This window comes from Rana temporaria, chromosome 12, assembly GCF_905171775.1.
Source record: "Rana temporaria chromosome 12, aRanTem1.1, whole genome shotgun sequence".
Taxonomy (NCBI): Eukaryota; Metazoa; Chordata; class Amphibia; order Anura; family Ranidae; genus Rana; species Rana temporaria.
In genome coordinates, this window is record NC_053500.1 from 54,716,032 (window position 1) to 54,740,633 (window position 24,602).

The following is a 24,602-nucleotide window of genomic DNA, read 5'->3' on the forward strand; positions in this document are numbered from 1 at the left end:
TGTAATGTTCAAAATTTATTTTTGGGTGAACCCCCGCTTTAAACTTACGACGATTGCTAGCAGAGAGAGACAGACATACTCTGAATGATTTCAGAAGAGACTCAATCTTAGCTGGTCTGTTTGTCAGAGAACCTGAATTAATAAGCACTGCAGCAATAAGCACAAGCTATTGTGTTAGTGTTGTGAATTGATCTTGATTTGATATTAGTGATACTAGTGAACGAACTTGTTGCTGCCTGCTTGTGTGCGATAGCCTCAGAGGCTGCCTGTGTTGTGGGGAGGGGGGCGATATTATTATAGATTCTATATTATAGATTGAGATTCTATATACCCTATCTTGTGTTACCTGTCTGATCCAGACCGTGATCACCACTACAGCAACAGCAATGTACCATTGTAAGGGAAAAGTGAAGGCAGATCGTGGTCGCGGTCGTGGTGGACGCCTTGCTAAAAAAAGTGCCAAGGTCTCTGCTACTACTAGTGTCTCAGACATGTCTGCCGCCACAAACATGCTATCAGTGTCTACAACAGTGGCTGTCACCACCACTGCCACCAGCAAAGCTATTTCCACCACCAGTTCTACTAGTAGTAGTTTTCCTGCCAGACCACCAACATCTGCTGCTGCTTCCACTGCTAGTGCAGCGCCTCCTTCTACAGGTGTCATGGCTTCGTATTTTTATGGTAGAGGCAAGAAATCTATTAAAAAACAAGTGGAGTTGCCGTTACACCAATCACCCACACCACCCACCACCACCAATGACACCGCCAATGTGCCCAGCTCCCCAACGAAGCAATTGAGGGACAGCAGCAGCCAGAGACAGAGAGTGAGACTTTGTCTTCTTCATTGCCCCATGAGAATGATTTTGAATGCGATGCTCCTCTTTCCCCAACCACTGCAGACATGTTATACAGTCTTACCCCACAAGACTTACAGAATGACTTGGGGAAAGGGCAAGAGGGATATTCTATGAGGAGTAGGACAGGTAGCATTTCACTTTTTTCATCTGCTCCTAACTCCCCTTCTCCCTCTGTTATTGTGGAGGAAGAATTCTGTGAAGATGACAGTGACACCAAAACTCCCCAGCACCCCTGCCATGAGCAATAGCACTAGTTCACGAAGTGTAACAGTATTGGCAAGTGCAACAGCTTCCACCACTGGTGTGCTACCTGCTGCAGCTATATCAGACCTAAATAGAGATGAACAGGGTCAAGGGGCTGGGTCAAGAATATGTTATCTTACCAACACAACATAGCACAAAGAAGCATACAGCTGGAAACGTGATTCTATGCAAGGTAGATTAGTTGGTCATTGCTGATCTGCATCTCGATGCCCGCCCGGGACCCCTCCCATTTGCCATCTCTGACCCTGGGGACAACAAGGCCCTCTCTGATCCTCCGCCTGTTTCATGACCATCTGTAATTGTCTCCAGTTTGAGTAATCTACCCTGCTGCCATGTTACTCAAGCCCTGGAAATGATGACTGCCCTTTGAACTGTTGAGGAGTGTATGTGTATTCTGGTGGGGGGATAGCTGTATTGAACGGCGTGACTGGACACAATATGAATATACATGGGATTACCCTTTGCACATCAAAATGGTGTAGAGAAAAATCTCTTACATTTTCTAAGTTCAGCCTGATGATTAAATGTAAGTTAGTAACAATACATGGAATAGTTCATTTACATACAGTACATCACCTAATGAACCTAACAAGGAAAGCAAAAACTCCAGAAAACAATTATTTCTGATCAAATTTTTTTTTTTATTTAAAAGTAACAAACATGTATAAAAAAATAAAAAAAAAATTACAAACTTTGGTTTCCTTCCAACTTGGTGAGTATGCATTCAAGTGTGGAGTTTATGGCTCTCAGATTCTCACACACCATCCTCCTCGTTGCCCGTTGGTACCTCGCCAGAGCCATATATTGCCGCATCTGCTGGCGATTGTGGAGGGCCAAGGAGTGAGACAGCCTCCTTAACTGTCTTTCTTGACAGTGGCACTTCACAATGCGCCGCAGAGGCTTGCATGGCTCTGGAGAGTGGGCGTGTCCTGGAGTAGGCTGCTGCATTGTGGAGGAGGCGTCCGCGTCAATGGGTATGTCCTGGTTGGGGGATGCTGCTGAAGGGTGGAGGAGATGATGCGCTGGAGAAACTGCTGGGGAGGAAGAATGGTGAGCCAAACCAGATGCGTCCAGGTCTTCGTCCACTGCATGTAAATCAAGAATGTTTAATTCATCTTGATCTGTGAAGAAAAGAAAATATATTAGATAGATAATACAATAGAAATACACATGGCTTCTTCACCCTAACATTATATAAACGCAATTATCTTCCAGCCCTTGTAGACAATCATGTAACATCTTGAGATCTTTTCACTTACATACCATTTTTCAATATATGATATTCAGTGATATGAACCTAATCAATTTGTGTGTAGGAGAGAGTGGTTTCTGTGTCAATTCGCTGTGTCATCCCAAGTTTGCAGAGCTGTGCAGGAAGGTGTAGTAATTTACTGTACTCTGACCAGGGCATAGCTGAGTGTCCTCCCCAGGCCTAGGCGGCCAGAATACAAAGGGATTCCCCTCTACACATCAAGCAGTGTAAAGGGGAATCTCCGCAAGATTTTATCAGCTTGGTGGCATGGCGCATCCACTTGGTCCCTATAGAAAATCTAACGGTGTAATGGACACCCAAGTGCTGACCGACCGTCACTAACTAATCTACCTTATCAAGACTGACTGACTGACTATGCACTTGCAAGAAAAACATTAGCTACACCAGCTATTAACATTACATACACCAAAGAGAAGCCATTTAAGCCATTGCATTAGGGATGACCTAATAAAAAGTTGTTTAATAAAATATAGCCGGCTACTAAGTTTTTAAAGTTGATCATTTTGTATGGCCACTGATTGAATAAGCCCCACTTCTGTTCTAGGCTAGGTAGGTTACTCACTCCTGGTCTAGGCTAGGAGGTATAAAAGAGAATTTACAATTACTGAGCCTTCCATATCCTGGCAGCTGGTGCTTCATCTGCTCTTCTCTGATACTGCAGTGGTGGTCTGGTCTCTCCCAGAGCCTTTAAGACCTATGCAGGTCTCAATAATAATAACTTCAGAAGCCCTAGACCATTTAAGTGGAGGTGAGAGAGGGTGCATGGAAATGTGTATGACCACTGGGGATCCAAGGATCAGTATGTCTAAAACTTTTCAAACAAAACCACTAGACAAAATTGAGCAGTTAAATAAAAACTTCAGGATACATGTAAAATAAAAATATATCACTAAACTAAACAGCCTTCCCTATGTGCATTGCAAAACAATACACTGCAGAGTCTGAACTATAGCCTAAAGACTCAGACTTTTTATAGATATTTGACTGCACAAAGATCTACGAGGTCACAAGGTCATTAACAATTTTTTGCTTTAGATCAGGGGTCTCCAAACTTTTCAAACAAAGGGCCAGTTTATTGTCCTTCAGGCTTTAGGAGGGCCGGGTTGTGTCTGTGGCTAGCGGGGGTAGAAATGTTAGTGGCCCGGCATCAGTAAGAATAAATATGGCCTAAGGGTTAGTGGGCACTGGGCAATAGAACGTGTAGTGACCCTCTTAGTAGGAGGAATAATATCCCATCAATGGTATCAGTGGAGTAAATAATGCCCCATTGTTGGTGCCAGTGGGAGTAATAGTGTCCAAGGGATGGATAAAGGCTAGCAAGGGGCCACATCTAGCCCTTGGGCCACAGTTTGGAGACCCCTGCTTTAGAGACGCCAAAGGTGAGGCACCAGACATAATGAGGAAAGTGTTAATGCATGCATCAGGGGCATTCCAGAGATTGAACATGTCCAGGGACTGCCAGCCAATAGCTGGAGATTTTTGTCTGACATACCCCCTTCAGCCAGCTGTTTTATTCACGATGGCAGTGATTGGCTCAGACTGGGAATCTTAACTGCAGCAAGAAGGTGGCGTGATCAGGGAAGTGACGTTGAGGGTTTAACAAGCACATGTAATGCTAACAGGAAGACTGGAATCAACTGCAGAGGGGGACTAATAAATAATTAATAATGGCAGCTCAACCAAAGCCTTGCAGAAGAAATCACAACCATTTCTAGGTATGCCATCAGAATTTCATATTTAAAATACTATATTTGCCTGGAAAATACAAAAAAAAGTTATACTACTTACTCCCTGGACCTGACGCGCCTGGCTGTTGGACACCATCTTGAGCATCCCCAGCAACCTCTCCAGGGCAGATCTCCTCCACCTCCTGCTCAGCCTCAGTAGCTGTTGATTATGAATAATATAGAAAAGAACATTACAATCTGCAGTGTACAACAATCTCACACATTAGTACAAGAACATTGAAAGATGTACGGTATGATCAATGATCATCACTCAGCAGCAGATACCAGCAAGATTATTATACTAACTTACATGTGGGCGTTGCCGCCTCAGCCTCCTCCTCCTGCGTCTCCCCCTCTGACTGGATGGCACCTATTTATTTAATAAAGGAGAAATGTTGAACGTTACAATGTTCAATCTTCAAAGAAACAATAATACTGTATAAAACGTATTATATTATCTCTATTAGCATGGCAATACAGGGCAGGCCAGTAGTCACTGGTCACTAATCTACAAGGCATTCACCATTTATAAAAAATCAGTTAAAAAAAATAAAATAAAAGGAGGTACTTACCTGTCCTGGTTCCAGCGACCACCACTGAACAGGCGCCTTAGTTCAGACCGCGACGTTCTGTCAAATTGCGTAAGTTACGCAAACGCTTAAGTTACCTGACAGAGCGTCGCAGAGGCTCAACCTGAGGCTGTCAGTGCACTGCTTGAGCAAGAAGCAATGACACTGAAATTGACAATGGAAGGCTGGACAAATGGAAAAGTACCTGTATAGTCAGTCACTAGTAGTCCAGTGGTGGCCCACCCATATGGGGCGCCCGGGCGCCGCCCCCCCTCCTGTAGTCCAAAAAAAAACCGGGCCCTTTAAGAATGTTTATTTTCCTAAAAATTTATTTTTTACTTATACTAACTGCAGTGATGGCGGTCCGTCTATAGAGGGCGCTGCAGCGCCACCCCCTCTGGCTGTCGCAAATAACATACATTCATGTATTGCATGAATGTATGGTATTGTTGCCAGCTGCCGCTGTTCTATTCAGATGGCCGGACCTTGGGCGCCGGCTACCTGAATAACGGCAGCTGGTTGGCTGTGCGAAAGTGCTTATCAGAGCCAGCGGCAACAATGGCCACAGAGGCGACAAAGGGCACAGTTGCATCAATGGGTACAGTGGTGACAATGGGCACAGTGGCGACAATTAAAGGGCACAGTGACATGCACAGTGGCAACAATGGGCACAGTGTTGACAATTGCCGCAGTGGCTGCGTTTGATGGAATGGCACAGTGGTGATAATTGATGGCACAGTGGCTGCATTTGATAGGCGAGGTGAGGCTGCATTTTTTTTTTTTTTTTCGTTTGCGCCCCCCAAAAATTTGGAGCACCAGCCGCCACCGATGACGAGTACACTACTAGTACTACTACTAGTACACTACAGTACGTACTTCTTGGTGATGAAGAGGAGGACTCCAGCTCCTCCGCCCTCCGCTTCTGGCGGCGCTGGGCCTTGATACGATCTTTAAATAAAATCAAACACAACATGGTAAATGTCGGATGCTTGAAACATAAAATGTCCTGCACACAATGCAATCCTGAGACCAACCTTGATGAGCCTGGAGCTGTGTTATCTCCTCCTCCCCTATCCCCGCTAAAAGGTCTGCCTCATGGGGCAGGAGAGACACCGGTTTTCCACCGCGCCCCGGCTGCCTGCGTTTGCACACAATAGATCTGCAAAACAAAAAGAGAAGAGACACGGGTTCCATAATTAAACTAGAATTGTAATCTGAAAATGACATCAACACATGATGAGACAAATGTAGAATGAACCCATAGAATGAAACATGCAAATGGAATTATTGGATTAGGCTTACTTTTTCATGTAGCTTAAGATTTGTAAAAAAAGCTCTATATGTGTTGGGGGGAAAAAGGGCGTGAATTTGATTTGGGTATTACATCGCAGGAGCGTGCAATTGTGTCATTTAAAGCTGCAGCACGCTAAATATAAATACAACAAGATGGCCTGGTCAGAAAGGGGGCGTAATCTACAGGTGGTCAAGTGTAAAATAAAAGCACTTACTGCTCTGATTAGTGATAAACTAAGTACAAATAAAATAACTGTCATGAAAATATTCCTCTTAAAATGATCGTGGCGAATATATTTAACCACTAGCGCCTGCACTATTGTCAAATGACAGCTACAGCACAGACCCCAATTGCTGGGAGGACATCAATATATGTCCTCCCCTTTACGTGCGCCCCGAGTGCCCCCTGCACGGCGCGCTGTGATCACCGAGTCACTGAGACTCGGGTGATCACGGATCCGAGTAAGGGGCCCGGTCCATGTGATCAGCTATCAGCCAATGACAGCTGATCACATGATCAAAACAAAGCTTGGTAATCTTTTTTTTTTCTCCTCACGGTCACAGCGTGAGTATAAAAAAAAGGCGCTCACTGGCTGTTGAGTAAGGGACATCGATCCCCAGTGGAAGAGGCAATTCTGCCTCAGTGGACATAAGTACCACCTGCCAATGCCCAAAGTGACCACCAGCAGTGCCACCTGTCAGTGCTATACTACCACCTATCAATGCCCATCACTGACACCTATCAGTGCCACCTATTAGTGCCAATTCTCAGTGCCCACCAGTTCCACCTATCAATGCCCTTCAGTGCCACCCATCTGTGCAACCTCTGGGTGCCCACCAGTGCCGCCTTACCAGTGCCCAGTGGCGTTGCGTGGGTTGTCAGCGCCCGGGGCAAGGTAAGTAAGTTGCGGCCCCCTAATCCGCTGACTTTTCGCACGCCCTGAGTCCATTCCCTTCCTACAATAGTACTGACCTGCCTGATTCCTATACTGACCACTATACTATACACTGACCTATCTTATTCCTATACTGACCCTTACACTAACCCACCTGATCAACCACTACTCTACACACTGACCTACCCGATTCCCCACAGACTGCTACACAATACACACTGACCACTACACAATAAACTAACCACTGACCGCTACACAATACACAGACTGACCACTACACAATACACTACCCACAGACCACTATACAATACACACTGACACTACAGCATTGGTGCATTTTACTATAGAGGCATTGGTGGACTACAAAGCCCAGCATTTTACTATTGGAGGCTTTGGTGGACTACAAGGCCCAGCATTTTCCTATATGAGGCATTGGTGGACTACAAGGCTCAGCAGCTGGGCCTTGTAGTCCACCAAAGCCTCCTAAAGTAAAATGCTGGGCCGTGTAGTCCACCAAAGCCTCCTACAGTAAAATGCTGGGCCTTGTAGTCCACAAAAGCCTCCTAAAGTAAAATGCTGGGCCTTGTAGTCCACCAAAGCCTCCTAAAGTAAAATGCTGGGCCGTGTAGTCCACCAAAGCCTCCTACATTAAAATGCTGGGCCTTGTAGTCCACAAAAGCCTCCTAAAGTAAAATGCTGGGCCTTGTAGTCCACCAAAGCCTCCTAAAGTAAAATGCTGGGCAGTGGGCACATAGACTTTCCGGCTTAGGCTGCTCCCTCCCTAGTCTCCCCAGCTGAGCGGAGTCCCAGCCTCAGCCTGTAGCAGAGGCAGGGTGTGTGCTGGGACAGGCAGCCAGTCCCAGGTCTTCCCCAGCTCACACTCTGCCTCTGCTAAACCATTCTCCCCCACCCGGAATCACGTCCCAGCGAGTCACGACATGACACTTACTTGGCTGAGCGGGAGACCGGGAGTCCCTGCAGGTGCCGCCAGACTGCAGAGCGCGTCACCATCTTGGAGCCTCCGCAGCGCGCGCCGTTGCTATGCCAAACAGGGCATCCCCTGCTTCCTTACAGGCGTGCCCGTGCCGGCCGTTGCGAGGTACTGGCGGGGGGCTGTGCGCACAGTGGAGGAGCCGCTCCCTGTAATATCAGCAGAGCTGCCGGTTGCCGGCGCCCCCCCTCAGCTCAGCGCCCAGGGCAGACACACCCCCTGCCCCCCCGGTTGTTACGCCACTGCCAGTGCCCAATCAGTGCAGTCCATCAGTGACGCCTTATCGGTGCCCATCAGTGCAGCCCATGGGTGCCCATCGGTGCCCACTGCCCAATGGTGCAGCCTTATCAGCGTACATCAATGAAGTGATCAAATACCACCAAAAGACAGCTCTATTTGTGGGGAAAAAATGGCTTCAATTTTGTTTTGGAGCCACACGCAATTTTCAGTTAAAGCGACGCAGTGCCAAAACACATAAAACTGGCACGATCATTTGGCAGCCAAATTCTCTGGGGCTGAACTGGTTAAAATGTAAAAAAATAAAAATAAATCAGACACGTTACTTACCGTTTTATGTCGCTGAATTTTTTACGACAGGCAGCCGGGTCACGCCGATGGTGATACATCTCCTCTACCTTTTTGGAGATCTCCTCCCACTTCTCCAATTTCCATTGCGGACTAGTCTCCCTGGAGCGGCGGCCACACAGCTGCATCCAGCAAGGAAGCGTTTCATTCACAAGTACCTGACACTCAATATGAGTCCAGGTAATGTTACGCTTCCTGCTGGATGCAGCCCTCCTGGAACCTTTTTTTTGTGGTGATGGAGGGGCTGTGGAATGTGTTGCAGCTGCAGCAGTACTAGGGCCAGGTACCTCAGCCTCCATGGCAGGGTCGAAATCCATGCCGTGGGATGCCGCCATATTGGTTGTGTTGGAGATGTAGAGCAAGGAGATGGAGACTGGAGAAGATGGAGAAACGAAACCACGGAATTGAACGTGGAAGATTCGACGAAGCTTCGAATCGCCGATTCTGACATCGAAATCACCGATTCTATCATCGAAGGCTTATGGTGTATATCGAAAGTGCTAAGCAGAGATCTACATTTTTAAATTTCGATGTTACGTCGATTTTCGGACAACCGCGTTACAGCAAAAATCGAAATAAATCAAAACGATTTTCGGGAGTAACTAAATCTATATATATAAAACTCAACGTGTGTGTGTGTGTGTGTGTGTGTGTGTGTGTGTGTGTGTGTGTGTGTATGTATGTATGTATGTATGTATGTATGCACGTCCAAACGGCTAAAGATATTAACATGAGACTTGGCACACATGTTACTTATATGTCAGCAGCAAACATAGGATAGGTGGTTTAACCCTTACCCACCCCCATTTGCCATGGTCGGGGTTTGCCTTTAAAGTCCCATTCAACTCTATGGGAAATACACGTTACTTCATAACTTCCAAACGGCTGTAGATATTTCGATAACACTTGGTCACATGTTACTTATATGTCCACTTAAACTATAGGATAGTTAATTTATCCCTTAACTACCCCCATTTGTGAGGGTCGGGGTTTTTGTTTAAAGTCCCATGCAAATCAATGGGAAATGTATGTTCCCACATAACTTCTGTACGCCTGGAGATATTTCAATAATACCTGGTACACATATTACTTATATGCCAAATAAAAATATATGACAGTTAAATTAACCCTTACCTACACCCTTATATAAAAGATGGGTATATTTATATTACTATGATTTTCCTCCCCAAAAGGTTAAGATAGGAAGACCGGGCAACGCCAGGTATTCAGCTAGTAGATTTATAAAAAATAAAAAAATTCTGACGAAAACGAAATTACAAATCAAAATCTTTCAGTTTCTGCCACGTGTGAAAGGGGCATTAAACATTTATAGCCAGATTCATAGAGACGTTTAAGCCGGCGTATCAGTAGATATGCCGGCCTAACTCTGAATCTGATATTGAAAGAAGGAACTAATAAATTGGGCTTTAAGGGCACACAATACCAAAAGATGTAGAAAACTAGAAATTTATTTAGTATGAAATATCATAAAAAGTGGAATGACATAAAATCAAAAGAGAATAGGTCAGCAACTAATACCACAACTGTGATTACAACACTATACAATCATATCATATATAGGCTTCATTTAGAAAGCACAGTTACAGGTACACTGTTGAGTTGCATATCCAGTGTAGTATTCCAAGATTTGGTGAAGAGCTTGCTCTACATGTTACGCGCGTTAGCGCTTCCTCAGGAGCATAAGATATTGCATCTACTGAAACATATATACAAGAAAACAATGAGTTCACAAGTATACATATATAAAATGAAATTTCTTATATACAGTAAAAATATATACACAATACAGTAAATAAAGGAGAACCAAAAACAGTTTATAAAACTAAAAAGATTATTTATGTCTATCAGCACGAGTGCGGCGCAGCAGGGGGGGTAGCGGTGCGTCACCCAAAGCCCACGTAGATCAGGAGGAGAAAGGGAGAAGAGGAAAAAAGGGGGGGGCAGTGTCATAGGAAATTATGTAATTGAATGGGGAAGGGAAAAAAGAAAGAAGGAAGAGATATAATTATGTTGAATATGTAGCAGCAAAACATGACTTACAAGAATAGGTCGCATTGGGGGTAACCAAGCGATAATAGCGTGTTAGCCCCACAGTGGCTGGGCGGACAAGCTATATCAAGCCAGCCAAACGTGGGGAAATAATCTGTAAATAATAAAGAATTGGGCTTTAAACAAAGATAAGTATATTGTTTCTCTGGGACACAATAGGGGAAAAGGAGGGGGAAGGGGAGAGGGTTGGGAGGGTTTGACCAGAAAGTAGGAGAGGGAGAGACATTAATAAAGAGCAGCCACCACCAACATGGATAAAGGCTTACTCACCAAAAACACTGATTTGTAAGCATACAAATGTTCGGACAGTCAAGTGCTGGTAGGCACTGGAAATTCGAATCCAGGGATCACTAGCATGCGGTTGTTTCAAAATTTCACAGAGCTGGGCTGAACAGGATATATATTAACATATCATAGGGCAATCCAAGAGATCCTGGGTATATAAACCCAGAGATATTGTATAGGATTCCCAGAACTAGTTCCTATAAGGAAACAAATAACACCAGGGTAAGTCCTAAACAAAGAGGAAGATACCATGGGTAAAGAATATTGTTGCAGCCCTAATATTGGAATCTGTAGCAATTCAGTGTACCTGCAGCCTGATCAGCAAGGTGAAAACCGCATGTGTCCCCAGGATAGCGATGACGCCGATAAATTGTAAGGTCAGTTGTGTCCGTTTTTATATATCACCCTACCTGGTTGTTGATAAGTTGGATCAGCTGGATCGGCGTAGCCCGTCGCACCCGTGATGACGTCATCATCGATCGCTCATCACATGACCGGCTCAAAGCTTGGAATTGGTGGATGGTGGGGGCGGTGATGGGGGCGGATGCAACAAGCATCCCATCCAATCAGAGGCCTGGGAAAACGAGTGGAAGGGCAGGGTACCGCCTCACGGTCTGGAGATGGATATGCAACATATGATTGAGATGTGCCGCACAGTGTCACCCAGTACACATCGACGGATCAGCAAGAGATCCGCCCAGAGGGGCGGGCATATCGTCGGGGCCCACCAATAAGCAATCCTGCAGGGGAAAAGAATGGGAGAGGAACTCCATAGTTGACGGGGAACATGCACATAAAATACAGGATTCCCTAGTCGGCTTGGTGGATCTTTATCCATTTGGTAGTGTCAATGGGAAATGAGGAAAATTGACAGAAGCTAGCAGTTTAAGTAGAGAAATAAGAAACATAGGTTATAGGGGACACAACACAGCCCAATGCTGCACCGCACTAGCCCGGCAGACATTATAATTATGAATACACATAATGCATAATCCCTGATGTCAGGGATGCTGCACTGAATAAAGATTTAAAACATTCATCTCAATCATGAACAAAGAAGAATTAAAAAGTTTCTCATATTTCAAAAGTAATAGCTGGAGAATATACAATTTTCAATTTATTTGACACCGGTCAGGTATTCATTATACTAACATATCAGACAATTATATATAACTGTGCATACTCTTTTTGGCCAGTCACTATTCATTGGTCTATTTTTAAGGGGTCATACGTGTATATAGATTTGTTGGTCTAAAACTCACAGTGTAGTTGTTTTTGGGGGGGGGGGGGGGGGGGGGGGGGGGGGGGGGGGAAAAGGGAGAGAGGAGGCGACTACACCGGAGTAAGTGAAGTGGGGAATAAGGAGGGTTTATTGAGACAGATTGTACACCTATAGTATAATATGTTATTTGGGTCTGAGTGTATATCGTATAGAGGTAAAGTGATATTAGAGTAAAAAGGAAAAGGAAAAAGAAAAAGAACTATTGTGAGTTGAATAATATAAAAGTGTAAAAGATATTTTGTGTGATAATAACAAGTCAGTATGCCTCATAGGGAATATGTCACACATGGAATACTTTGTGTGACTGGGAAAAGGTGGAGGGGGGGAGGGGGGGGGGGAAAAGGATGGTCACAACAACAGCAGTCAAAAAAGTATAAACAGTGAAGAATTAATTATTAAAGTGAGTAATGTTGACAAACTTAGAGGGTAATGCCTATGTCATCAAGAACATAGGATATCCATAGATTTTTTATATATTGTTGTATTCTATATTGAAACCAAGTGATATCATAAGTGTAAACCAAAGTAATATTCAGTGATCAAAGTGACCAGATAACATTATAGGAAAGGTTTGTACGATTGCGTTTCATTTAGTCCAGGGGATTGGGTGGCATTGAGCCTCTCGATCCAGATGGTCTCCCTTTGGAGAACAAATCTGTCCCATTCACCTCCTCTTGGGTTCTGGGGAATGACAGCCAGGGCAATGAAACTAATACAGGATGTATCGAAATGGTGATACAAATCCAGATGTCTGCTAATGGGAGTTAGCATTTTGCCGTTCCCTGAATAGTATACATGATCATTGATTCTTTGACGGAATTGCCTGACTGTCTTCCCCACATAAAAAGCCCCACAATTACATGTCATCAAATACACTAGGCCCTGTGTGCGGCAATTGGCAGAGAATTTTGGTGTCAGAGTCTCACCATTAGGGAGCTTAGCAGTTTTACACGGAGCTATCCATTTACAAAAGGAGCAAGCACCACAGCGGGAAGTCCCCAAGGGAAGGGGAAGACGGTCTATATTTGGTCTGGTATAATAACTTTTAACTAGTTTGTCACGTATAGACGATGCTCGTCTGAATGTTATCTGTGGGTGGGTACCCACATATTTCATCAGGGTCACATCCTCTCGTAGTAGGTGCCAGTGGGTTTCCAGAATAGACTTAATACTGTCATGCTGGGAACAGAATTTGGTAATGAATTTGACTGTGGTATTTGGTGTTCTAATTTTGTTTGTGAATAGCAAGGCGTTTCTGGTTTGGTTAAGTGCTTTGTTATATGCCTGACATAGCAGTTTTTTGCTATATCCTCGAGCCAGTAGGCGGGTCTGGAGCAATTTAGATTGGCTTTGAAAGTCCGATAATAGAGTACAGTTACGTCTTAAACGAATGTATTGTGCGTAAGGTATGCTACGTATTAGAGCTGGGGAGTGTGAACTAGATGCATGTAACAAAGTGTTACCGGCAGTCTTCTTACGGTATAGATCAGCTGCTAGGGAGTCATCCCCACTACGGAACACGGTTATATCAAGAAAGTTGGTTTTATTAGTGTTACATTCAAAAGTAAATTTCAAGTTAAAGGTGTTTGAGTTTAACTTCCGGACAAAGTCATCCAGCCTTTCCCTGGTATCTGTCCATACAAAAAAGACGTCATCAATATACCGCATCCAACAAGGGATGCGGTCAGTATATTGTGACATGGTATCATCAGAGAAAAGCTCCCTCTCCCACCCCCCCAGATACAGGTTAGCGTAGGCCGGGGCACAACAGGTGCCCATAGCCACGCCCTGTATCTGGAGGTAGTGGGAGAGGTTGAAGCTAAACCAGTTGTGGGTGAGGATGAATCCCAGCAGACGGATAATAAATTCATTGTAGGGCCAATGGTGATGGTCTTCTTCCATTAGGAAGGTGCGTACCATCCCAACTCCCCCCTCGTGAGGGATGCTAGAGTATAGTGCCTCAACATCCAATGTCACGAGGAGGGCGTTGGGAGGGACCACCATACCGTCAATTTGCCTAAGAAAGGCCAAAGTATCCTTGGTATAGGAAGGCAATGCTAGAACATGGGGCATAAGTACCGAATCAACCAGCCGGCTAGCATTTTCAGTGAGACATCCGATCCCTGACACAATCGGTCTCCCAGGGGGCAACACAGGATTCTTATGCACTTTGGGAAGTGCATAGAATGTTGCCACTCTGGGAGACCGAGTGTTCAGGTAATCGTAGAGTTCTTGATCAATGAGGCCTTTGGAATAGGCGTCATTGATAATATCAAGAAACTCATTCTTAAATCTAGTATTCTGACTCGAGGAGATAGGGCGATACCAATCCTTGTTCTGGAGGATTTTGAGGCACATGTCCTCATAAAAAATTCTCGTCATCAGAACAATATTTCCACCCTTATCAGCCGCCTTGACGACGACATCAGGGTGGCTTTGTATTTTCAGAATAGTTTGACGCTCGTCTCGTGTGAGATTGTCATTTGTAGAAGAAATTTTAAGCCGTTTGATATCACTGATGATGTTACATAGGAATGCCCAAGCTTTGGGGCTGGTGGTGAGATCCGGAAAGTTTTTTGATTTGAGTTTAAATTTCTTTATTGGTTTTGAAATTTGGACTGGATTTTCTCCATTAGCTATATTGCTTTCATTTTCCTCTAGTAGGAATATTAGGTCCCGAAGTGCCCTAAATTCTTCCATTTTAAAGTGTTTTATTTTTTCCGAAAATTCCCTTTCCTCTCTCATTCTAGAACGATCCTGGTCGAAAATAAATTTGAACGTGAGATTTCTAATAAACATGTAAATGTCTTTGATCACCTCATATTTGTCAATCCGTTCCGAGGGGCAGAAACTCAAGCCGTATCTCAGAACTTTTAATTCATTGATGGAAAAGTGGTAAGGGGTCAGATTCAGGATGTCTTGTTCTATGTTGGGGGTGGGGGAATCCCTAGTGAGGGAAAATTTAGTATTTGCGAGCTGTTCGTATTTATGTGACAATCTAGTGTGCTTTGTTTCCTACATGTTTGTAGTTGGGCTGTAGGATGTAAGTTTGATGTATTGGGTGTATTGGATAATCGATTTTGGGGATCGATATCCCCAGAGTAGGTTGGTAGTTGTATATTAATAGGACCTAGACCCGAAGGATATAGGTTTGTGTTGGTGGGTTGTTGCTTAGATCCATTTAATATTTGTAACGCCTGTTGTGCTGTTGCTCCTATATATTTATTTTGTGGGACATCCCCATTTGTATTAGTAGGTAAGGGAGTTTGACGTGATGGTGCATCGAAAGATCTTATCTCACGGTTATCTGATTTTTTCTTTCGGGGTGATAACGATACAAGAAGGTTTGAGGAAGATACAGAATCAGATTCATCTATCTCTGTTTCCTCCCTACAGTTTTCACAAGGACGAGGATCCAATACGACATACGGTGGTGATACTACGGCGCACAACGGTAGACGTAAGAGAGCACATGGTGACGGGCACTACACACCCTACCCAAAGAAAAAATCAGATAACCGTGAGATAAGATCTTTCGATGCACCATCACGTCAAACTCCCTTACCTACTAATACAAATGGGGATGTCCCACAAAATAAATATATAGGAGCAACAGCACAACAGGCGTTACAAATATTAAATGGATCTAAGCAACAACCCACCAACACAAACCTATATCCTTCGGGTCTAGGTCCTATTAATATACAACTACCAACCTACTCTGGGGATATCGATCCCCAAAATCGATTATCCAATACACCCAATACATCAAACTTACATCCTACAGCCCAACTACAAACATGTAGGAAACAAAGCACACTAGATTGTCACATAAATACGAACAGCTCGCAAATACTAAATTTTCCCTCACTAGGGATTCCCCCACCCCCAACATAGAACAAGACATCCTGAATCTGACCCCTTACCACTTTTCCATCAATGAATTAAAAGTTCTGAGATACGGCTTGAGTTTCTGCCCCTCGGAACGGATTGACAAATATGAGGTGATCAAAGACATTTACATGTTTATTAGAAATCTCACGTTCAAATTTATTTTCGACCAGGATCGTTCTAGAATGAGAGAGGAAAGGGAATTTTCGGAAAAAATAAAACACTTTAAAATGGAAGAATTTAGGGCACTTCGGGACCTAATATTCCTACTAGAGGAAAATGAAAGCAATATAGCTAATGGAGAAAATCCAGTCCAAATTTCAAAACCAATAAAGAAATTTAAACTCAAATCAAAAAACTTTCCGGATCTCACCACCAGCCCCAAAGCTTGGGCATTCCTATGTAACATCATCAGTGATATCAAACGGCTTAAAATTTCTTCTACAAATGACAATCTCACACGAGACGAGCGTCAAACTATTCTGAAAATACAAAGCCACCCTGATGTCGTCGTCAAGGCGGCTGATAAGGGTGGAAATATTGTTCTGATGACGAGAATTTTTTATGAGGACATGTGCCTCAAAATCCTCCAGAACAAGGATTGGTATCGCCCTATCTCCTCGAGTCAGAATACTAGATTTAAGAATGAGTTTCTTGATATTATCAATGACGCCTATTCCAAAGGCCTCATTGATCAAGAACTCTACGATTACCTGAACACTCGGTCTCCCAGAGTGGCAACATTCTATGCACTTCCCAAAGTGCATAAGAATCCTGTGTTGCCCCCTGGGAGACCGATTGTGTCAGGGATCGGATGTCTCACTGAAAATGCTAGCCGGCTGGTTGATTCGGTACTTATGCCCCATGTTCTAGCATTGCCTTCCTATACCAAGGATACTTTGGCCTTTCTTAGGCAAATTGACGGTATGGTGGTCCCTCCCAACGCCCTCCTCGTGACATTGGATGTTGAGGCACTATACTCTAGCATCCCTCACGAGGGGGGAGTTGGGATGGTACGCACCTTCCTAATGGAAGAAGACCATCACCATTGGCCCTACAATGAATTTATTATCCGTCTGCTGGGATTCATCCTCACCCACAACTGGTTTAGCTTCAACCTCTCCCACTACCTCCAGATACAGGGCGTGGCTATGGGCACCTGTTGTGCCCCGGCCTACGCTAACCTGTATCTGGGGGGGTGGGAGAGGGAGCTTTTCTCTGATGATACCATGTCACAATATACTGACCGCATCCCTTGTTGGATGCGGTATATTGATGACGTCTTTTTTGTATGGACAGATACCAGGGAAAGGCTGGATGACTTTGTCCGGAAGTTAAACTCAAACACCTTTAACTTGAAATTTACTTTTGAATGTAACACTAATAAAACCAACTTTCTTGATATAACCGTGTTCCGTAGTGGGGATGACTCCCTAGCAGCTGATCTATACCGTAAGAAGACTGCCGGTAACACTTTGTTACATGCATCTAGTTCACACTCCCCAGCTCTAATACGTAGCATACCTTACGCACAATACATTCGTTTAAGACGTAACTGTACTCTATTATCGGACTTTCAAAGCCAATCTAAATTGCTCCAGACCCGCCTACTGGCTCGAGGATATAGCAAAAAACTGCTATGTCAGGCATATAACAAAGCACTTAACCAAACCAGAAACGCCTTGCTATTCACAAACAAAATTAGAACACCAAATACCACAGTCAAATTCATTACCAAATTCTGTTCCCAGCATGACAGTATTAAGTCTATTCTGGAAACCCACTGGCACCTACTACGAGAGGATGTGACCCTGATGAAATATGTGGGTACCCACCCACAGATAACATTCAGACGAGCATCGTCTATACGTGACAAACTAGTTAAAAGTTATTATACCAGACCAAATATAGACCGTCTTCCCCTTCCCTTGGGGACTTCCCGCTGTGGTGCTTGCTCCTTTTGTAAATGGATAGCTCCGTGTAAAACTGCTAAGCTCCCTAATGGTGAGACTCTGACACCAAAATTCTCTGCCAATTGCCGCACACAGGGCCTAGTGTATTTGATGACATGTAATTGTGGGGCTTTTTATGTGGGGAAGACAGTCAGGCAATTCCGTCAAAGAATCAATGATCATGTATACTATTCAGGGAACGGCAAAATGCTAACTCCCATTAGCAGACATCTGGATTTGTATCACCATTTCGATACATCCTGTATTAGTTTCATTGCCCTGGCTGTCATTCCCCAGAACCCAAGAGGAGGTGAATGGGACAGATTTGTTCTCCAAAGGGAGACCATCTGGATCGAGAGGCTCAATGCCACCCAATCCCCTGGACTAAATGAAACGCAATCGTACAAACCTTTCCTATAATGTTATCTGGTCACTTTGATCACTGAATATTACTTTGGTTTACACTTATGATATCACTTGGTTTCAATATAGAATACAACAATATATAAAAAATCTATGGATATCCTATGTTCTTGATGACATAGGCATTACCCTCTAAGTTTGTCAACATTACTCACTTTAATAATTAATTCTTCACTGTTTATACTTTTTTGACTGCTGTTGTTGTGACCATCCTTTTTCCCCCCCCCCCCCCCCCCCTCCACCTTTTCCCAGTCACACAAAGTATTCCATGTGTGACATATTCCCTATGAGGCATACTGACTTGTTATTATCACACAAAATATCTTTTACACTTATATTATTCAACTCACAATAGTTCTTTTTCTTTTTCCTTTTCCTTTTTACTCTAATATCACTTTACCTCTATACGATATACACTCAGACCCAAATAACATATTATACTATAGGTGTACAATCTGTCTCAATAAACCCTCCTTATTCCCCACTTCACTTACTCCGGTGTAGTCGCCTCCTCTCTCCCTTTTCCCCCTCCCCCCTCCCCCCCCTTTCCCCCCCCCCCCCCAAAAAACAACTACACTGTGAGTTTTAGACCAACAAATCTATATACACGTATGACCCCTTAAAAATAGACCAATGAATAGTGACTGGCCAAAAAGAGTATGCACAGTTATATATAATTGTCTGATATGTTAGTATAATGAATACCTGACCGGTGTCAAATAAATTGAAAATTGTATATTCTCCAGCTATTACTTTTGAAATATGAGAAACTTTTTAATTCTTCTTTGTTCATGATTGAGATGAATGTTTTAAATCTTTATTCAGTGCAGCATCCCTGACATCAGGGATTATGCATTATGTGTATTCATAATTATAATGTCTGCCGGGCTAGTGCGGTGCAGCATTGGGCTGTGTTGTGTCCCCTATAACCTATGTTTCTTATTTCTCTACTTAAACTGCTAGCTTCTGTCAATTTTCCTCATTTCCCATTGACACTACCAAATGGATAAAGATCCACCAAGCCGACTAGGGAATCCTGTATTTTATGTGCATGTTCCCCGTCAACTATGGAGTTCCTCTCCCATTCTTTTCCCCTGCAGGATTGCTTATTGGTGGGCCCCGACGATATGCCCGCCCCTCTGGGCGGATCTCTTGCTGATCCGTCGATGTGTACTGGGTGACACTGTGCGGCACATCTCAATCATATGTTGCATATCCATCTCCAGACCGTGAGGCGGTACCCTGCCCTTCCACTCGTTTTCCCAGGCCTCTGATTGGATGGGATGCTTGTTGCATCCGCCCCCATCACCGCCCCCACCATCCACCAATTCCAAGCTTTGAGCCGGTCATGTGATGAGCGATCGATGATGACGTCATCACGGGTGCGACGGGCTACGCCGATCCAGCTGATCCAACTTATCAACAACCAGGTAGGGTGATATATAAAAACGGACACAACTGACCTTACAATTTATCGGCGTCATCGCTATCCTGGGGACACATGCGGTTTTCACCTTGCTGATCAGGCTGCAGGTACACTGAATTGCTACAGATTCCAATATTAGGGCTGCAACAATATTCTTTACCCATGGTATCTTCCTCTTTGTTTAGGACTTACCCTGGTGTTATTTGTTTCCTTATAGGAACTAGTTCTGGGAATCCTATACAATATCTCTGGGTTTATATACCCAGGATCTCTTGGATTGCCCTATGATATGTTAATATATATCCTGTTCAGCCCAGCTCTGTGAAATTTTGAAACAACCGCATGCTAGTGATCCCTGGATTCGAATTTCCAGTGCCTACCAGCACTTGACTGTCCGAACATTTGTATGCTTACAAATCAGTGTTTTTGGTGAGTAAGCCTTTATCCATGTTGGTGGTGGCTGCTCTTTATTAATGTCTCTCCCTCTCCTACTTTCTGGTCAAACCCTCCCAACCCTCTCCCCTTCCCCCTCCTTTTCCCCTATTGTGTCCCAGAGAAACAATATACTTATCTTTGTTTAAAGCCCAATTCTTTATTATTTACAGATTATTTCCCCACGTTTGGCTGGCTTGATATAGCTTGTCCGCCCAGCCACTGTGGGGCTAACACGCTATTATCGCTTGGTTACCCCCAATGCGACCTATTCTTGTAAGTCATGTTTTGCTGCTACATATTCAACATAATTATATCTCTTCCTTCTTTCTTTTTTCCCTTCCCCATTCAATTACATAATTTCCTATGACACTGCCCCCCCCTTTTTTCCTCTTCTCCCTTTCTCCTCCTGATCTACGTGGGCTTTGGGTGACGCACCGCTACCCCCCCTGCTGCGCCGCACTCGTGCTGATAGACATAAATAATCTTTTTAGTTTTATAAACTGTTTTTGGTTCTCCTTTATTTACTGTATTGTGTATATATTTTTACTGTATATAAGAAATTTCATTTTATATATGTATACTTGTGAACTCATTGTTTTCTTGTATATATGTTTCAGTAGATGCAATATCTTATGCTCCTGAGGAAGCGCTAACGCGCGTAACATGTAGAGCAAGCTCTTCACCAAATCTTGGAATACTACACTGGATATGCAACTCAACAGTGTACCTGTAACTGTGCTTTCTAAATGAAGCCTATATATGATATGATTGTATAGTGTTGTAATCACAGTTGTGGTATTAGTTGCTGACCTATTCTCTTTTGATTTTATGTCATTCCACTTTTTATGATATTTCATACTAAATAAATTTCTAGTTTTCTACATCTTTTGGTATTGTGTGCCCTTAAAGCCCAATTTATTAGTTCCTTCTTTCAATATCGTTATTTCGGGGCGTTGGCACATTACTCACTAGTGCATTCGCGATGTCACCACGCGTTGTATGCACATTAAAATAGGTCCCTTTATTATCAAATAACTCTGAATCTGCACCGTCGCAAATTGTAGCGTATTTCTGGAAACCAGATACGCTTAAATTAGGCTAACATATGAGCGGCATAAATCTCCTACGCCGTCGTATCTTAGGGTGCAATTTTTCCGCTGGCCGCTACGTGGCGCTTCCGTTGAGTTCGGCGTAGAATATGTAAATCACTAGATACGCCGATTCACGAACGTACGCTTGCCCGTCGCAGTAAAGATACGCCGTTTACGTAAGGCGCTTTCCGGCGTAAAGTTAGTCGAACAAATAGTTGGCCTAGTCAATGTTAAGTATGGCCGTCGTTCCCGCGTCAAAATTTGAAAAATGTACGTTGTTTGCTTAAGTCGTCGGTGAATGGGGCTGAACATAATTTACGTCCACGTCAAAACCAATACGTCCTTGCGGCGTACTTTGGAGAAATGCACAGTGGCATATGTACAGGGACGGCACATGCGCCGTTCGTAAAAAAAACGTCAATCACGTTGGGTCACCAATTTACATAAAACACGCCCCCCTCATCCTCATTTGAATTAGGAGCTCTTACGCCGGTCCCATTTACTCCACCCTGCTGTAAGTTAGGAGGCAAGTGCTTTGTGAATACAGCACTTGCCTCTCTGACTTAATGCGGCGTAGCGTAAAAACGATACGCTTCGCCGCCTCAAAGATGCGCCGATCTCTCTGAATCCAGCTATTATTTAACAGTTTTTGTTTTACAACAGTAGTATGCAACTAAGCTGATAGTATTCACTGCCAGTTCTTTGCTGAAATGACAAACCGCTCCGAATAGGAACTATTGTCCCCCTTACCTGGGACTCTAAAGTCTGCTGGTAGTGGTTAGGCAGATATACCACATTTGTGTTCTTCTGCAGTTTACAACCCTGATAACAATGACAATACTGCTGTCTATTTAGTGGCAGAGAGTGTTAGTAGACTGTTCTCCTTTAAAAAAAAATACTAAGCCAGTCATTTGTGAATGGATGGATTAAATCTTCACCTGATATGTAAAAAAAAATGCATGGAGTGCCCCCAATCCTCCTCCTCTGGTGTCCACCCACCACTGTTGCTTCTAAGTCATCCTTTTCAGTGATTTCCCCCAGTTACTAGGTGGTTCTTACAGGGATGCTCATATGGAATTTCTTTCTGTTGATCCTAGCTGCCATACTAGCAGACAGTGTGTCTTGTCTATAAGTCTCACGTTTTGCTTTGTTGGCCAGGTGCATCGTCTGCATGCCAGGGTTCCTCTCTCCCGAGCCCTAGTCGATCATCTGCCCATTCTGGTAAGTACCTAAAACGAATAGAAATGTTTTGCACTCTTGAAGATTTATTTTTACAATTCTTGTTGTACAACAAAACGTAGTATGCTACTATGCTGATAGTATTCAGGGCCAGTTCTCTGCTGAAATGACAAACCGCTCCGAATAGGAGCAATTATCCCCCTTACCTGGGACTCTACAGTCTGCTGGTTAGGCAGATATACCACATTTGTGTTCTTCTGCAGTTTACAACCCTGACAACAATGACAATACTGCTGTCTATTTAGTGGCTGAGGCCCGGTACACACGACCGAGTTTCTCGGCAGAATTCAGCCAGAAACTCGATCGGAGCTGAATTCTGCCGAGAAACCCGGCTGTGTGTACACTTTCGGCCGAGGAAGCCGACGAGTTCCTCGTCGAGCCAAATAGAGAACATGTTCTCTATTTCCTCGTTGTTCAATGAGGAAAGTTGGCTCGCTGAGATCCTTGGCGGCTTCACACAGAACTCGACGAGCAAAACGATGAGTTTTGCCCGTCGAGTTCCTCAGACGTGTGTACGGGGCCTGAGAGTGTCAGTAGACTGTTCTCCTTTAAAAAAAAATACTAAGCCAGTCATTTGTGAATGGATGGATTAAATCTTCACCTAATATGGAAAAAAAATACATGGAGTGGCCCCAATCCTCCTCCTCTGGTGTCCATCACTGTTACTCCAAAGTCATCTTTCTCCGTGATTGTCCCCCAATAACTAGGTGGTTTCTTGGATTGCAATGGGGCTAAAGAAATTAAACTGGAGTATTTCGGAGGTAGGAATCTCATCAACTAATTTATTTTAAGGGTTAAAGTTCAGAGATAAAATGCAGTAAGATATAAAAAAAAGAAGCTAGGCTTTAAAAAAAACTGTACACTTCATTTTTTTTTTCTTCATTAATATTAAACCCAAAAAAGTTAATTTTTGGGTTAATATCCCTAAAAGTTTACTGTATCTACAACATTACATTACCTTTTCATTTTTCCTTAACAGAGAGCCTTTATCGTTGGACATCTGTGCCAGGGATAAATTTCACTTTACTGGGAAAGAGAGAGAGAGAGATAGTTAGTTAGTTAGTTAGTTAGTTAGTTTGCTACATCAAGGGATATGGTTGAGAGAAAGTGAGAATAAGAAAAGAGTGTTACATACATAGTGGACACAGTGTTTGGCGAGGGAAAGAGCTGGATCCATAAGAGGAAATGGTGGACAGAAAGAGATAAAATAGGAAAGTGGTAATAAACAAAAAGTGTATATTCAATTATTGACAAGACAGTAAGTTGGCAATGATAAAGTTAATTACCTTTTCTGGTAGAATCCAGAGGGGTAAGCTTTTCCGGTCTTGCTATGGACTGGAGTGTGATTTTCAGGAGTGCCCCAATCTGTGGCCAGCTAATGTGATGTCATGTGGTTGTTTTCGACATTATGGCAGCACGTAGCAGCAGGCTGTCATCACAATGCCACAGGTCCAGTTCAAGGTGACACAAAGTAACTTTTTTTCGGATGTAGTGGGAGGGAGCAGTGGGAGTCGAGACAGTAACTATTTACTAGCCCATGCATGGACTTCTGATGTCTGTGTTATTTTAAATTTATTTAAAAAAAAAAAAAACAGTTATTGAGCACCACCAGTCCACCACGGCTAAGTTGTCAATCATGCTGATGTAAAATTAGAAGTGAGAACCGCTCACCTCATAGAACAATATCTGTGCAGCTGCACCACCAGAGTACTGGTACTGCAGGTTTAATGCAAACACTACGGTCCGCCGGACCGTTTTCAGCGTACATGTCTGCCCGGAGATTTCTGTATGATGGCTGTACACACCATCATACAGAAATACGCGCGTACTCGATACGCGGTGACGAGGCCGTGACGACGTGCGCGGCCCTGGTAGTTCAATGCTTCCACGCATGCATCGAAGTCATTCGACGCATGCGAGGGATGGCGGCCGCTCGGACATGTACGGTAGGTCTGTACAGACGACCGAACATGTCCGACGGACAGGATTCCAGCGGACATGTTTCTAAACATGTTTAGAAATATTTGTCGGCTCGAAAAAGGCCCGGCGGGCA

At 43.8% G+C, this 24,602-nt stretch overlaps 1 protein-coding gene across 1 annotated transcript; it reads right to left on the reverse strand.

Moving 5' to 3' along the window:
- Positions 1-1,805: 1,805 nt before the first annotated feature.
- LOC120918339 lies at positions 1,806-24,282 on the reverse strand. Its single transcript, XM_040329879.1, has 7 exons — positions 23,508-24,282; positions 22,450-22,539; positions 5,725-5,849; positions 5,567-5,638; positions 4,432-4,491; positions 4,183-4,281; positions 1,806-2,242 (listed from the first exon to the last, which is right to left on the reverse strand). Exons 1-7 carry the CDS (start codon positions 23,513-23,515, stop codon positions 1,806-1,808), a joined length of 891 nt encoding a protein of 296 aa, XP_040185813.1. The 5' UTR covers positions 23,516-24,282.
- Between the last annotated feature and the right edge of the window lie 320 nt (positions 24,283-24,602).